The sequence below is a fragment of the Myxine glutinosa genome, chromosome 5, assembly GCF_964187855.1.
Source record: "Myxine glutinosa chromosome 5, kmMyxGlut1.1, whole genome shotgun sequence".
In the NCBI taxonomy this organism is placed as follows: domain Eukaryota; kingdom Metazoa; phylum Chordata; class Myxini; order Myxiniformes; family Myxinidae; genus Myxine; species Myxine glutinosa.
This window is the reverse complement of record NC_136265.1, coordinates 199442721-199457628: the sequence shown is the minus strand read 5'-3', so window position 1 is coordinate 199457628 and position 14908 is coordinate 199442721. Positions and strand designations below refer to the sequence as shown.

At 43.1% G+C, this 14908-nt stretch overlaps 1 protein-coding gene across 1 annotated transcript in view; it reads right to left on the bottom strand.

The window, feature by feature from the left end:
- Window positions 1-14908, bottom strand: part of LOC137428271 (uncharacterized) — a 149972-nt gene that overhangs the window by 60896 nt on the left and 74168 nt on the right. The window contains exons 8-10 of the mRNA XM_078777451.1: window positions 9975-10018; window positions 3173-3254; window positions 1215-1336 (exon numbers count right to left, since the gene is read on the bottom strand). Of these exons, the coding sequence (XP_078633577.1) occupies window positions 1215-1336; window positions 3173-3254; window positions 9975-10018 (248 nt within the window). The remainder of the gene's footprint in view (window positions 1-1214; window positions 1337-3172; window positions 3255-9974; window positions 10019-14908) is intronic.

Below are 14908 nucleotides of genomic sequence, written 5' to 3'. Positions count from 1 at the left end.
TAGTCAATTGCTGACGGCTCGAATCGCGGATTGCTAAACCGCTCGGCAAATACCATCTTGTCCGTGGTTCGAGCGGTACTCGTCTCCCTGCTTTGCGGAGGGATTGGTAAAGGTATTCGGGAGAACACCTTGACCAATAACCCTGACCAATTTCACCCCGCAAAGGAGCGTTATAAGTACCAGGACTAGAGACGGCCAGCTTAATAGGCCAAGGGGATTAACCCCCCCCCCCCCCCCCCCCTTGCTAAGGGGAGTGCCGTCTCTGAGATCCGTAACAATATGTATAAATAGCTTAACGTGATGTTTGTGGAAAACCTCCACCAGAAGGAAAAAAAATGTTATAAACCACAAACATGTATGATTACATTTTTAAACAGTGGCTACTGCTGTTTTAACACGAAACTGAAATAAATTTGGAGGAATCCCAGCAACTGTGAGGCAATCGATGCTTATCCGTCGATGAACACACCATAGATCTACAATTGTCTATATACCCCACAGGGGTTAATAACATGACCCTTCCTGCTGTTAACGTGGTGTTTTTTTGTGGCGATTTTCCAAGGCTGCATCTAGTAAATGTTATTATATGGAATTTAGAATGGTGGCACGGACTGATCCTAGGTTAAAACAAGCCTGTACCCCAGTAACGACGTGTGGTGAGGCGAGTGAAGGGAGCCGATCCACGCGAGAGAGTTAAAAACTGGTGATTGTACTCCTGATGTGCTCGGGAAGGTGTGGGGCAGTAAAAAAATGATAAAGGACAAAAAAAAGCAATAACGTGATAGACCCTGAGGTTAAGATGGGAGGGTGGGGATGCAAATAATCTCGATGTAAGAATGTATCATACAGCACAACTCCTGGTGTGAGGGGATATTACGAGTCATAATAAAATACCAATTGTATGCATGAAGATCATAGAAACCACAGGTGGAGGAATTAACCCATCTGTAAGGGCAGGTACTTGACTGGTTTATGTCAAAGGGAAATGTCATTTAAAAAAAATCATAATTATAGCACAAGGTTTGTATCAATTAATTTATATTCTGTAACACCAATAATATATCTAAGAGATGTTCATGAAGTGAAGATTGCAAGGGTGGTGGGAACAGGGGAGGGGGCGGGGGAGGTGCAGAGGATGGAGGGGGTAAATGCAGCCACAAGAAAATTGTACGTCAAGCAGGCAAGGGGGTAATTGAAGATGGAGGAAAAACTACCTGGGGCATGTGCTGTAGCTGCATCTGAAGTTGTGGAATTTGTTGTCGTGGAACATGAAGTATCTGCTGGCCAGACTGTGTCATGGCCATGGGCATGTTGATGGGGTACGCACTGAGTACACCTGAAAATGACAATAAATTACTTGCACTCATCAATGTTTTGGTTTTCACAATAAATAGTTAGGCAGTTAAGAGGAAGCATCGTTCATTTTTTCAGGAAAGCACCAAATTTGGCACAGATGTAGTATGGACCTATACAATTGTTTTCCTGAGGGGCACCCAAAAATTCAGAACCCCTGGTGGCCGCCATATTGAATTTCAACATGACCGCCCTCTGTGACCTATTTCCCTCAATAACTTCGATACGATGAGTGGTCTTGGTCTTGTATTGTGGTCTTGGCAATAGCACACTACTTTACCTACCAGTCACACGGTGTGGAGGAACTCTGGATTGCCATTGGCCCTGGTAAAAGCTACCGCTACCTTGCCACCCATAAAATTGCCACCGGCCTTGGCCGCAGGAAGTCCGAGTCTTTGCCATTATTTCATGCCTTCACTGGCTGCGACAGTCATTTTTTGCCCAAATTGGGAAAAAGACAGCCTGGAAGGCTTGGGAGGCATACCCCAGCATCACGCAGACCTTTCATGCTCTCGCTTATAGGCCATCTGTGGACGCTATTACTATGGAACTACAGAGCATAGAAAGATATGTTGCCATCCTCTATGACCGGACTACCGAGATAAAGACAGTGAATGACATGCGCCGACACTTGTTCACGAAGAAGGCAAGAACAATTGATCACATTCCCCCAACAGCAGACGCCTTCGAACGACACCTAAAACATGCATGTTTTCAGGCTGGACACGTATGGAGTCAGGCACTTATGCCCTACCCAGAACTTCCATCACCAGCTGATTGGGGCTGGATGAAAACAGGGACTTCTTGGACACCAATTTGGACCACAATACCATACAGGAGGCATGTTCAGAGCTTACAAGCTGCCATTGTAAGTCGGCCTGTAAAGGCAACTGTAAATGCTCCAGGGAAAATCTGCCCTGCACATCACTGTGTGACTGCGATGGACAGTGCTTGTAGTACTACGCATCTGTGCGAGAGCCTCCACCTTTCAAGTGCCCACAATATTTTAAGTTAAAACTGCAACTGTGTGTAACTTTGATTAATTAATACCATTCCATTGTTATCAGAAACCAATAAAACAATGTGTATCACTTGGAATTGAAATTTTACCTAAAATACTATGAGAGATTCAAGGAAAATGGAAACACCATGGCGGCCATCTTGAAATTAAAGATGATGGATGCCAATCTTTATGCAATTGATCCCATTGGATTCAGAGACCATGAAAACATGGGGTAAGACACTGGAACTGTGGTGTTATCGCTCATAGTATAGAAGTTATTGAGGGAAATAGGTCACAGAGGGCGGTCATGTTGAAATTCAATATGGCGGCCACCAGGGGTTCTGAATTTTTGGGCGCCCCTCAGGAAAACAATTGTATAGGTCCATACTACATCTGTGCCAAATTTGGTGCTTTCCTGAAAAAATGAACGATACGCCCTATTTTTCGGTCTTAACTGCCTAAGTAAAAGACATAACCTTCTTGTCCCAATTTTTATTCATTTGATTTTTGTTTTCCCAAGCTCAAAGGAGAATGGAACTCCCCAAAAGTGCCTCATCAACACTACAATAATGTAAGTTGCATCAACTGCAACACTTTCTTATCCATCTGTTCCAATGACATCACAAACTTTATTATGCCAAAAATATAAATTATGAGCTTTCACATACATCACAACACACCAAAAGGTAACGCACTGACACCTAAGGCGCACACGCACACACACACACACACACACACACACACACACACACACACACACACACACACACACACACACACACACACACACACACACACACACAAGTACGTACGTACCTGGTGGGATTGTCGCAACTTGGATGGGGGAAAGAACATTGGGTGGCAACGCCATGGTGGCAACTGTTGCAGAATGGGTCTGCTGGGCAAAGAGATGACAAAACAAGGTTATTTTTAAAATGATAAAACCTATTCAGACCTTCGTTACTCAAGTGTGCATTGCTCTAACAAACCACACGAGGAAACCCTCTTGGGATTCAGGAGAAGAGGAAAACGTGTGGTTCACTGGGTAAACACAACAGCTCAGAACTTGTACCGAGCTACGATGGTCTTTAAAGTCAAAACGAACAAAACAAAAGTTTTTATGGTTCCCAAGAAGGACAGGTATTTTGCGTATAACGTGCCTATTTTTGTGATCCACCCCAAGTATACATGGCATAATAATGCTGTGCATCATATCACATAAGGACAACCAGACACAGGAGGAGGCCACTCGGCCCATCAAGCCAGGGTCACCTCCACATTCCCGACAACTCAAGGACACAACACTATTGTCCCTGCACCTCCCTTTTCCCCCCTAACTACACAAAAAATTCACTGTACATCCCCAATTGACACGATGCAAGTGCAAATCAATTGGACATCTCTAACTTAGACATCGCTATTCGATCGCACATGACTTAGCATTCTTGTCAATGTCCCTGCACCCATTGCTTCCAAGTACTTATCCAAATTCCGTTTAAACAGATCACTGTTTGCCATCCTGCTTTCCTCGCCAAGCTCTTTGCCTGTGGCTGTGGCAGAGAAGGCTTTCATTCCTGAATTTGTGACTTCCTCCACTTACATAGTCAATGAGTTATGCGTTACCATCAATGAATATATATATATATATATCTCTCTCCTTTCTCGCCTTTATTTCTTTCTTTCTTCCTTCCTTCTTCTTCATCTCTCCATCTCTCCATCTCTCCATCTCTCCTTCTCTCCTTCTCTCCTTCTCTCCATCTTTCCTTCTCTCCTCTCTTTCTCTCCATCTCTCCTCTCTTTCTCTCCATCTTTCCTTATCTCCATCTCTCTTTCTCTCCATCTCTCCTCTCTTTCTCTCCATCTTTCCATCTCTCCTTCTCTCCATCTTTCCATCTCTCTTTCTCTCCATCTCTTTCTCTCCACCTCTTTCTCTCCATCTCTTTCTCTCCATCTCTTTCTCTCCATCTCTCCTTCTCTTTCTCTCCATCTCTCCTCTCTTTCTCTCCATCTCTTTCTCTCCATCTCTTTCTCTCCATCTCTTTCTCTCCATCTCTCCTCTCTTTCTCTCCATCTCTTTCTCTCCATCTCTTTCTCTCCATCTCTCCTCTCTTTCTCTCCATCTCTTTCTCTCCATCTCTTTCTCTCCATCTCTTTCTCTCCATCTCTTTCTCTCCATCTCTCCTCTCTTTCTCTCCATCTCTTTCTCTCCATCTCTTTCTCTCCATCTCTCCTTCTCTCTTTCTCTCCATCTCTCCTCTCTTTCTCTCCATCTCTCCATCTCTCCATCTTTCCATCTCTCCTTCTCTCCTTCTCTCCATCTTCCCATCTCTCTTTCTCTCCATCTCTTTCTCTCCTTCCCTCCATCTCTCTTTCCCTCCATCTCTCTTTCCCTCCATCTCTCTTTCCCTCCATCTCTCTTTCCCTCCATCTCTCTTTCCCTCCATCTCTCTTTCCCTCCATCTCTCTTTCCCTCCATCTCTCTTTCCCTCCATCTCTCTTTCTCTCCATCTCTCGTTCTATGTCTATGTCTCTGTCTCTGTCTATGTCTATGTCTCTTTGTGTGTGGAGTGGCTAGAGTTCCCTGGTTTTGGGCCTAGTCTTTTTTTTTGGGGGGGATGCATATTCAAGGCTCTTGGAAGAACTAGTGTGAGTACACTGAACAGATCAGGACCCAATTGGACAAAAAGAACAGCAGAGAGAGAGGGAGGAGCACCAACAGTAGAGGATGTAAGGAGTGGATATGATGAATACAGAAGGAAACTCCAAGGAGGGAAAACTGGAAATTTGGAAGGAGGAGAGATTGGGGTGGTTTAGCAAGGATAGAAAAGATCATGGTTTTGGATTGTGGGCGATCTGAGAAGGTGGTGAATAGCTGTCATGAAGATCTGGAGGGAAGAAAGAGATTGAAGAGGATGTGGAAGTTAGTTCCACAGGTGGGGAAAAGAGGAAAAAATGAGTGGAGGTGAGCAGACATTCTGGATTTAGGTAGTTTCACCAGATGGGTTTGATGGTGGACCATGTGTGCCCTGCAGAAACCTGGGGGAACAATGCACGGAAAGAGCAGAGCGTGCAAGACCAGAAAGGAGGTGGTAGAAGCCAGAGACCACCGGCCTGTCTGCGATGGCTAAGTGCTAGAACTATAGACTCATCCTCATCGTGGGAGATTCCAATAATCTTAAAGGCCTTGGTTTCCAAGACGTCAAGCTGAGCAAGATACGAGGCAGGGGAGCCAGTCGAGAGGGGAGAGTGGTACTCCATTAAGCTGTGGATGGAGACCTTGTCGGTGTATCGGAGTTTAGGTGTGCTAAGAAAGGACTTTGTACAACGCAGGATGCCCAACCCAGTCTGTGGCTGGCTTTGGAGGTCTACTTTAGCATGTGGTGTTTCCAAGAAAGATCATAACGGATAGTGAGACCCAGGAATTTGAATGACTGAACTTCCTCAAGATAATTGTTAAGAAAGCAGATAAGAGGGTTTTGCCAGATGGTTCACAATTCCTAATTCACATTAAATAGGCAGCGTGTGTTATACTCAACATTGGATATTGCAAGAATATGTTTTAAAACAAAGAAAGGTTTAAAACATTGTTTGGCACAGTTTCTTGAAGAAAAGGAGTCAGCTTCAATGGCACGATAGATCACTCAAGGTTAACTTTTTATTGGGATCGTGTTACGGATCCGTCACTTCCACCTTTGTTGTTATTAGTCCTCTACCGGTGTACACCGGAGGGGACTATAGGTTTGCACGCCGTCCGTCAGTCCATCACGCAAAGAACATTTTTCCGGACTTTTTTTTCTAAACTCTTTATGCTAATGATTTCAAACTTGGCACATGGTTTCCTCATGATAAGTTACAGATGAAGTTCGAACTTCATGACGTTTCGATCATTTTTGACAATGTTATGGCACTTTGAACTTTGGGAATTCTGATAATTCTGATCCAACAGTTTTCCGAATCAGAGATGATTCTGATGATCTCAGTGCCAATTTAAGTTTTAATTTCCTTTAAAAAAGATTTTCTCTGCAATAATAGGACCGATTTCGATCAAATTTTCACCGTAGGGGGGACTCGGTCTGTAGAATATTTTAATGGTAATTATGACGTCACAGGTCACGTGGTTCGGCCGCCATATTGTTTTTCGTGAAAACACAAAACCCCCTTTTTCTCTGCAACGGCTGAGCAGATTGAGGCCAAACTTTGCAGGCAGAATCGCATACCCATGACGAACAAAAAGGTCAGCGAGCATGACGTCATGCATCACATGGTTTCAGAGTTATGACGCTTTTAAGCATGAACCTTTAAAACCGAGCCGCTCCCTCATTTTTTTATCCAATCGAGGGGAAACTTCACAGATCTGTTCAGCATGTCAATCTACTAAAATGTCCTTTTGGAATTTGCGATAGGGCACGTGGTTTGGCAGATATCGTTAATTAAACGAAAGTATTAAAAACATGGATATCTCTTGTTTATTCTAGAGTTCTCCTCAAGCTGCACCGCACGCCCTCAGCCTCGTCTCGCAAACGTCAAAAGCACGACACAGCGCGCGCTTTCGGGAGGGGCCGAGCCAAGCCGAGCAACATATATATATATATACACATCGATCATTGATTGTGAACCGGAAAATATAATAAATTACTGATATTTAGCGACTCGAAAGGTTCTTTATCAACAACTTATTTTCTCGTGCTTCTGCTGACCTGTCTGCAAGGTGTACAAATCGAAGTCCCGAGTGCGAATCACAGGTGAGCCCGTCCTGAGGTAATTAGCGATTGGGAACGATCCAGAACCTGTGGGTAAATAACCCTTGGTAATTTCCCCAACAGTTTTCCGGACGACAGACTGCCGGTAGGGGACATGTATTGCAGCGCAATACTCAGAATGCTTGTTGTATATACTTGTAGAATATTTTTAGTTTCAGGTAATATTGTTATTAAGATTTTTGTGTGAAATGGAGTTGGCTGTAGTAAAAGGTATAAATAAATATTTATGAAGGAAAAAGGAAAACGCGGCAAACAAACCGGAAGAGAAGGAGAGAGGAGGAGACGGCCATGAGAGAGATACAGCCGTAAGTTGCGTCGAGGCTGCAAGCAGACTTTTTTTGATATTGGTCGCGAATGAGTTGAGGCTTCCCATGAAAGGGATTGCCCACGACATCGTCCTCTATTGCGATTTCAATTAAACCTGCATCTCAGGTTTTATTACCAAGCGTGAGTTATTGTTAGAGAAAAAAAACAAGAACCCCCATTACAGGCCGATATGCCATTTTGTCCTTGAACAGGCTGTCCCGCTTGGTGCATCTTGTTTTGTCGTTGGGATTTCCATATCGACCTCAGTGTTGATTGCCGTTGGTTTACATAATCGGCCGAAATTCCCATATCGACCTCTCACCTCGTAACTCCTCGTCCGCCGCTGTGGCGATACCTGCCTGTTCTCATCGTTCTGCACGACTTCACCCTTCGCCCAGCAAGGGGATCCGTGCACGGACTTTGGGGAATGTTACATTCCACTCACGTTTGTCGTATCGTGAGTTTATTGCTTTGAGAACATTGGGGAATGATGGTACCATCATATATATTGTTCATTTGATGCAAGTGACATTTTCATGGTACTTTCTTTAATAGTGTTATTATTGTGTGCTAGCGTGATTCGCCGTGCTCCGTGCGCCTCACCACACGTCGTTTCAGAGGGGTAGGCATCTTTGACCATTTCGGTGTCTTTTGGGTCTTCATGGTGTTTTGGGTCTTCAGGGCCATTTGGGTCTTCAGGGTATTTTGGATCATCTGGGCCTTTAAGGGTATTTTGGGTCTTTGAGGTGTTTTGGGTCTTCAGGGTCTTTTGTGTCATTGGTGTCTTCAGAGGCTTTTGGGCCTTCGGGGTGTTTTGGGTCTTCGGGGTATTTTGGGTCTTCGGAGTGTTTTGGGTCTTCGGGGTCTTTTGAGTGTTTGGGTATTCAGGGTCTTTTTGAGCCTCAGGGCTTTGAAGGGTATTTTGGGTCTTTGGGGTCCTTTGGGGGTCTTCGGAGTGTTTTGGGTCTTCGGGGTCTTTTGAGTGTTTTGGGTCTTCAGGGGTCTTGGTGGTCTGAAGGGTCTTGGGGGAATTAAAGCATCATCAAAGGTCTGAGGGGTCTCAGCAGTCTTAACGCAATTAAGAGGTTTAATTAAGAGGGTGGTAATTTTATTTGAAGAAGAAGACGTTTTCATCGCATATAAACATAGCGACAAACATAGCGACATAACGACATAACCATATGCGTTTGCTCTATTATAATAAGATGTGAGAGTTCTTAATACAATTACTTGTCCTGTTCTACAATTGCATTGGTGTGGTTTTACCATGGTTTATTAGAACACTCAAAATAACAAATCTTTCTACCGCGTTCCCTCTCGCGACTCTGAGGGGCACCGTAACCGGAGTTTGGGGAGGTAACACATAAACAATTGCTCTACATCTTCCCAAATGGCATTCAGCTATACCCCAAACCCATAAAGACACACACACACACACACACACACACACACACACACACACACACACACACACACACACACACACACACACACACACACACACACACACACACACACACACACACACACACAACCACCACCACCCCCCCCCCTCCCTCCATCCTATGTGTCATGTTTGCCCGAGGACCGCTCAATGCATTAACCCCTGTCAGTGGCATTTCTAAAGATAGCTGGAAAAGACATTGGCTGTTAAAAGTTGTCCGGTGCTTTCACAATAAACTGGTTGGAGAAATCGTGTGATCTTGCACACACATGCGGTCGACTACAAATAAAAAGCCATGATAAAATAATAAAAAGCCAAAAAGCCATCACATCAGCAGTCTCACCCAGACATTAGTTATAAATAAAAAAAGGAAAGAAACATTTTACTTGATTCCTGCTTAAAAGCAACATGGAGTTTGGAATTTAGATTCTGCGAGGTTTGTAATGCATATACTTGTTTACATTTTTATTCGGTTATACTCAAACCATAAACTTGAGTATTTGCAGGATTTTGCATCAACAGTGGTAACCCATCTATAGTAGATGGTATTAAAATAAAAGTTAAACAGTAGCATTTGCATCACCCTCCCGCCCCCAGCTTGATGTTTCATCAGCATCTGGTCACAAGAGTCGGACAACTCCTCCAATGAATCACCACGAGTTTAATCGGTTCGCAGGATATCTTAGAGATGTGTGCACTCGCCTTTCAGCCGTCTAATCGAGTAAGAGTTCCACTCTCGACCCGGCTATAAACTGTCACCCGGCATGCAGAGACATCCGTCAATGTGTGTGGCATCCATCAAATGGACGTTACAGAAAAGCATTTATACAACTGTGAAGAAAGCGTCACGAAACACTCATGAGAAGTTCAACCAAGCACGGGTTATACGAGTAGTGAGGGCAGGTAAATATTAAAATAGAGAATAGCGTGACCCGTTTTGTGCCGCCCCTACATGTTTCTCACCCAAAGAGTAAAACAAAGAAAACAAAATAATTAAAGATTGTAAAATTCCGCGACACATGTTGACCAAGTTGCGAGTTTAGGGCACGTAACGCAGGTTTTATTGCATCACACAATCAAAATGGCGTGTTCATAAAGGAGTACATACTATGCCTGCTGAATTTTGGATGGCTCTTGCATCTGTTGTCACTCCTGCACGCACACGCGCATACACTTAAATTGTGCAAGCAATTGTTGGTTTTGATGATCACTAAAAAGCTCCATCAGCGGTTCATACACAAACAATGATTATTATAGATTCCGTTGATAGCATTAAGTGTCCAGGGCCTGCGGGGGAGCACGCCCAATGCCCGCAGGGGAGCACCCCCAAACACCCACCCACGAAGCCATGGTCCGTAACTCAATGGAGTACAGCCCTCCTCTTTGGCCTGGTACTCAGTTTCCTCCTCCTTCTCACTTTCCTCTTATCCTGGTAATTACTCCCGCCAGGGAGTAATGCATTCACTCGTGTCCGTGTGTGTGTGTGTGTGTGTTCGTATGTTTGTGAACAAGATATCTGGAAAATTTCTGAACGGATTTGGATGAAAGTTGGTGGGATGATTTCCCTTGGGATAAGGAAGAATTGATTAGTTTTTGGGGAAGCTCAGGATATTATTCCCGATCCAGGAATTTTTTTGAAGGATTTTTTTACCATTGGAAAAGCAAAACAAAGAAAAAACACCTTTAGAGGCCATTTTCCCCCGCAAGCGGGGGTTGGCCTTTTTCGGGGACCGTGGTTGTTGTTGTTTTTTGGTCCCCTTTTTGAAGCAATGTTTTACGGCCGGATGCCCTTCCTGCCGCCAACCCTTTTTGTCGCCTTTTTACGACAAACAGGGAATTACCAGTGAACTGGTACTCAAATTAGCCGACCTCGGAAGGATGACAGGCTGAGTCAACCCCCCTGGCGTTAATTCAGCGATCGACCGGGATTCGAACCCAGGATCCTAGGATCCTAAGCTGGCACCCTAGCCGCTAGCCCAACACCAAGCTTTTTTTTTTTTTTTGGAATTGGAAGTATTTTTTTTTACTGTATGTATTTGTATGTATTTTACTGTATTTACTGTATGTATGTATTTTACTGTATGTAAAAAATGTATTTTTTACCATTGGAAGATAGGGCTATTTTTTTTTTAACATTATCTTCTATATATTTTAGAACCTATAGGGCTATATATATAGGGCTATAGGGCTATAGGGCTATTTAGATAGGGCTATATATCCATTTTAAACATTCCAATCCGGATTCCGCTCCAACCACAGTACTGAAACTGCTCTCCTCAAAATCACCAACGACCTTCTCCTCTCCTCTGACGCTGGCAACCTCAACATTCTCATCCTCCTCGACCTCAGCGCCGCCTTTGACACCATCGATCACACCATCCTCCTCACCCGACTTGAAACCACCTTTAACATTACCGGCACTGCCCTCTCTTGGATTAAATCATACCTCTCTGACAGACGTCAGTTCATCTCCATCAATAACTGCAAATCCCCCACTGCTCCCCTCCCCCAAGGTGTCCCCCAAGGTTCAGTTCTTGGCCCCCTCCTCTTCATCCTTTACCTGTCCCCCCTCGGTCACTTAATCCGCCGTCATGGTCTCCAATTCCACTGCTTCGCCGATGACATCCAGCTTTTCATCTCCACCAAGTCCATCTCCACCGCCACCCACTCTATCCTGACAAACTGCATCACTGAAATAAAATCCTGGCTTCAAATCAACTTCCTCAAACTTAACTGTGATAAATCTGAAATAATCATCATTGGCCCAAAAACGCTCACCAAGTCCACCCATAACTTTGCCCTCAACATCGACGGTTTCCCAGTATCCACCTCCCCTCACATCCGGAATCTTGGCATCATCTTTGACCAAACCCTCTCCTTCGACAAATACACTAAACAGATCACAAAGACAGCCTTCTTTCACCTGAAAAACATCGCCCGTCTCCGTCCATCCCTCTCCTCCGTGGCTGCAGAAACCCTCATCCACGCCTTCATCACTTCCCGTCTGGACTACTGCAATAGCCTCCTTTATGGTTCACCCTCAACAATCACCAATAAACTCCAATACATTCAGAACTCCGCTGCCCGTCTACTCACCCATTCCCGGACCCGTGACCACATCACCCCCGTCCTTTACAAGCTTCACTGGCTCCCCATCTCCCAGAGAATCCAGTACAAAATCCTCCTCTTGACCTACAAAGCCCTCCATAACCTGGCCCCATCCTACCTGGCTGACCTCCTCTCCAGACACACTCCCACCCGCAACCTCCGCTCTGCTGGTACCAACCTCCTGACCCCCCCCCCCCCCATCCGGACCAAATTTAGATCCTGGGGGGACAGGGCCTTCTCCATCGCTGCTCCCACCCTCTGGAACTCGCTACCTCACACCATCAGAGACTCCTCACTCACCACATTCAAAACATCACTCAAGACCCACCTGTTCAACACTGCATTCAACATTTAACCCACAGCATCTAACCCCTGACTATCTCCTCTCCTTCTCCCTCCTTTGTGCTTTGAATATTTCCCTATTGATTCTTCTTTTTTTGCAATTGTCTTTATGTTTTGCTATGCATTATGTTTTGCACTCTGTCAAAGCGTCTTTGGGCTTCCTGAAAAGCGCTATATAAAATAAATGCATTATTATTATTATTATTATATTCTATATTTAACATTGTGATATGAAAATAGTTTTCATATTTGTTGTAAATGTAGTTTAAACTCGTGGTTATGCGTTAGAGCGGTGTATTTTTTTTAGCAGCGTCGTCTTCAATGTTCATTTTTTTTCTTTCTAATAAAGACATTCTGTCATTTTAAAACCACCAAAGTGTGTATTAGGTTTCCCCGTTTCATAAAATGTATCGCTTGATACGTATAATGCTTTAAAAGTGTTTTTTTTTTTTTTTTTTTTTTTAACCTCAGAAGAGATATCAACATTTAGCTCAGCAAATGTCATTCGTGGTGTCAGTATTTGATGAACTTATAAAGACTTAGTTCCAGATTTGTCAATGGCTGAGGTATATTAACAAACGAATAAAACAGATTTGGCAAAATTCCAACTTTTTAAAAAAAGATAGCATCTTTTAAGGGTTGTGAGAGGCTGAAGAAGAAGAAACCTCACATGGGCTTCCCAGACCAAATAAATAATTCTGGTTCTGCGATTTTCAGGTTTATTTATCTATATATCTACATATCTGGGCAGTGTCTGTTGTCACTGAACTACTCCCTGAAACTTTTATTTCTGTGGTTGTGAAGTGTTTTTAATAACGCGGTGGTGCTTTTGAATCACGTGGTGGTGAGGTATTTTGAATTATGTGGTGTTGAGGTGTAAAATGACGTGGTGGGGAGGTGTTTTTAAATCACGTGGCTGTGAGGTGTTTTTAATTTCGTGGCTGTGAGGTGTTTTTATTACGTGTTTTATGGCTGTGAGGTGTTTTTATTATGTGTTTTATGGCTGGCTGTGAGGTGTTTTTACTTTTGTGGTGGTGAGGTATTTTTATTACGTGTTTTATGGCTGTGAGGTGTTTTTATTACGTGTTTTAAGGCTGTGAGGTGTTTTTAATTTCGTGGCTGTGAGGTGTTTTTATTACGTGTTTTATGGCTGTGAGGTGTTTTTATTATGTGTTTTATGGCTGGCTGTGAGGTATTTTTAATTTCGTGGTGGTGAGGTGTTTTTATTACGTGTTTTATGGCTGTGAGGTGTTTTTATTACGTGTTTTAAGGCTGTGAGGTGTTTTTAATTTCGTGGCTGTGAGGTGTTTTTATTACGTGTTTTATGGCTGTGAGGTGTTTTTATTATGTGTTTTATGGCTGGCTGTGAGGTATTTTTAATTTCGTGGTGGTGAGGTGTTTTTATTACGTGTTTTATGGCTGTGAGGTGTTTTTATTACGTGTTTTAAGGCTGTGAGGTGTTTTTAATTTTGTGGGTGGTGGTGAGGTGTTTTTATTACGTGTTTTATGGCTGTGAGGTGTTTTTATTACGTGTTTTAAGGCTGTGAGGTGTTTTTAATTTTGTGGTGGTGAGGTGTTTTTATTATGTGTTTTATGGCTGTGAGGTGTTTTTATTATGTGTTTTATGGCTGTGAGGTGTTTTTATTACGTGTTTTTAATTTCGTGGTGGTGAGGTGTTTTTATTACGTGTTTTATGGCTGTGAGGTGTTTTTATTATGTGTTTTATGGCTGTGAGGTGTTTTTATTACGTGTTTTTAATTTCGTGGTGGTGAGGTGTTTTTATTACGTGTTTTATGGCTGTGAGGTGTTTTTAATTTTGTGGTGGTGAGGTGTTTTTATTACGTGTTTTATGGCTGTGAGGTGTTTTTATTACGTGTTTTAAGGCTGTGAGGTGTTTTTAATTTTGTGGTGGTGAGGTGTTTTTATTACGTGTTTTATGGCTGTGAGGTGTTTTTATTACGTGTTTTAAGGCTGTGAGGTGTTTTTATTTTTGTGGTGGTGAGGTGTTTTTATTACGTGTTTTATGGCTGTGAGGTGTTTTTAATTTTGTGGTGGTGAGGTGTTTTTATTACGTGTTTTATGGCTGTGAGGTGTTTTTATTATGTGTTTTATGGCTGTGAGGTGTTTTTATTACGTGTTTTTAATTTCGTGGTGGTGAGGTGTTTTTATTACGTGTTTTATGGCTGTGAGGTGTTTTTATTATGTGTTTTATGGCTGTGAGGTGTTTTTATTATGTGTTTTATGGCTGTGAGGTGTTTTTATTACGTGTTTTATGGCTGTGAGGCGTTTTCAATTTCGTGGTGGTGAGGTGTTTTTAATTTTGTGGTGGTGAGGTGTTTTTATTACGTGTTTTATGGCTGTGAGGTGTTTTAAATTACTTGGTGGTGAGGTGTTTTGAATTACGTGGTGGTGAGGTGTTTTGAATTACATGGTGGTGAGGTGTAATCGTCCCAAACTTCCAGTCTGCACCTACCCCTCCCCTATGTATGTGCTGAGGGGTTCTTTCTTGAAAAAAAAACATTCAACCTAAATCTTCAACCGAAATTGCCTATAAAAATGTAATATCACAAACACAACAAATACATTTGTGCA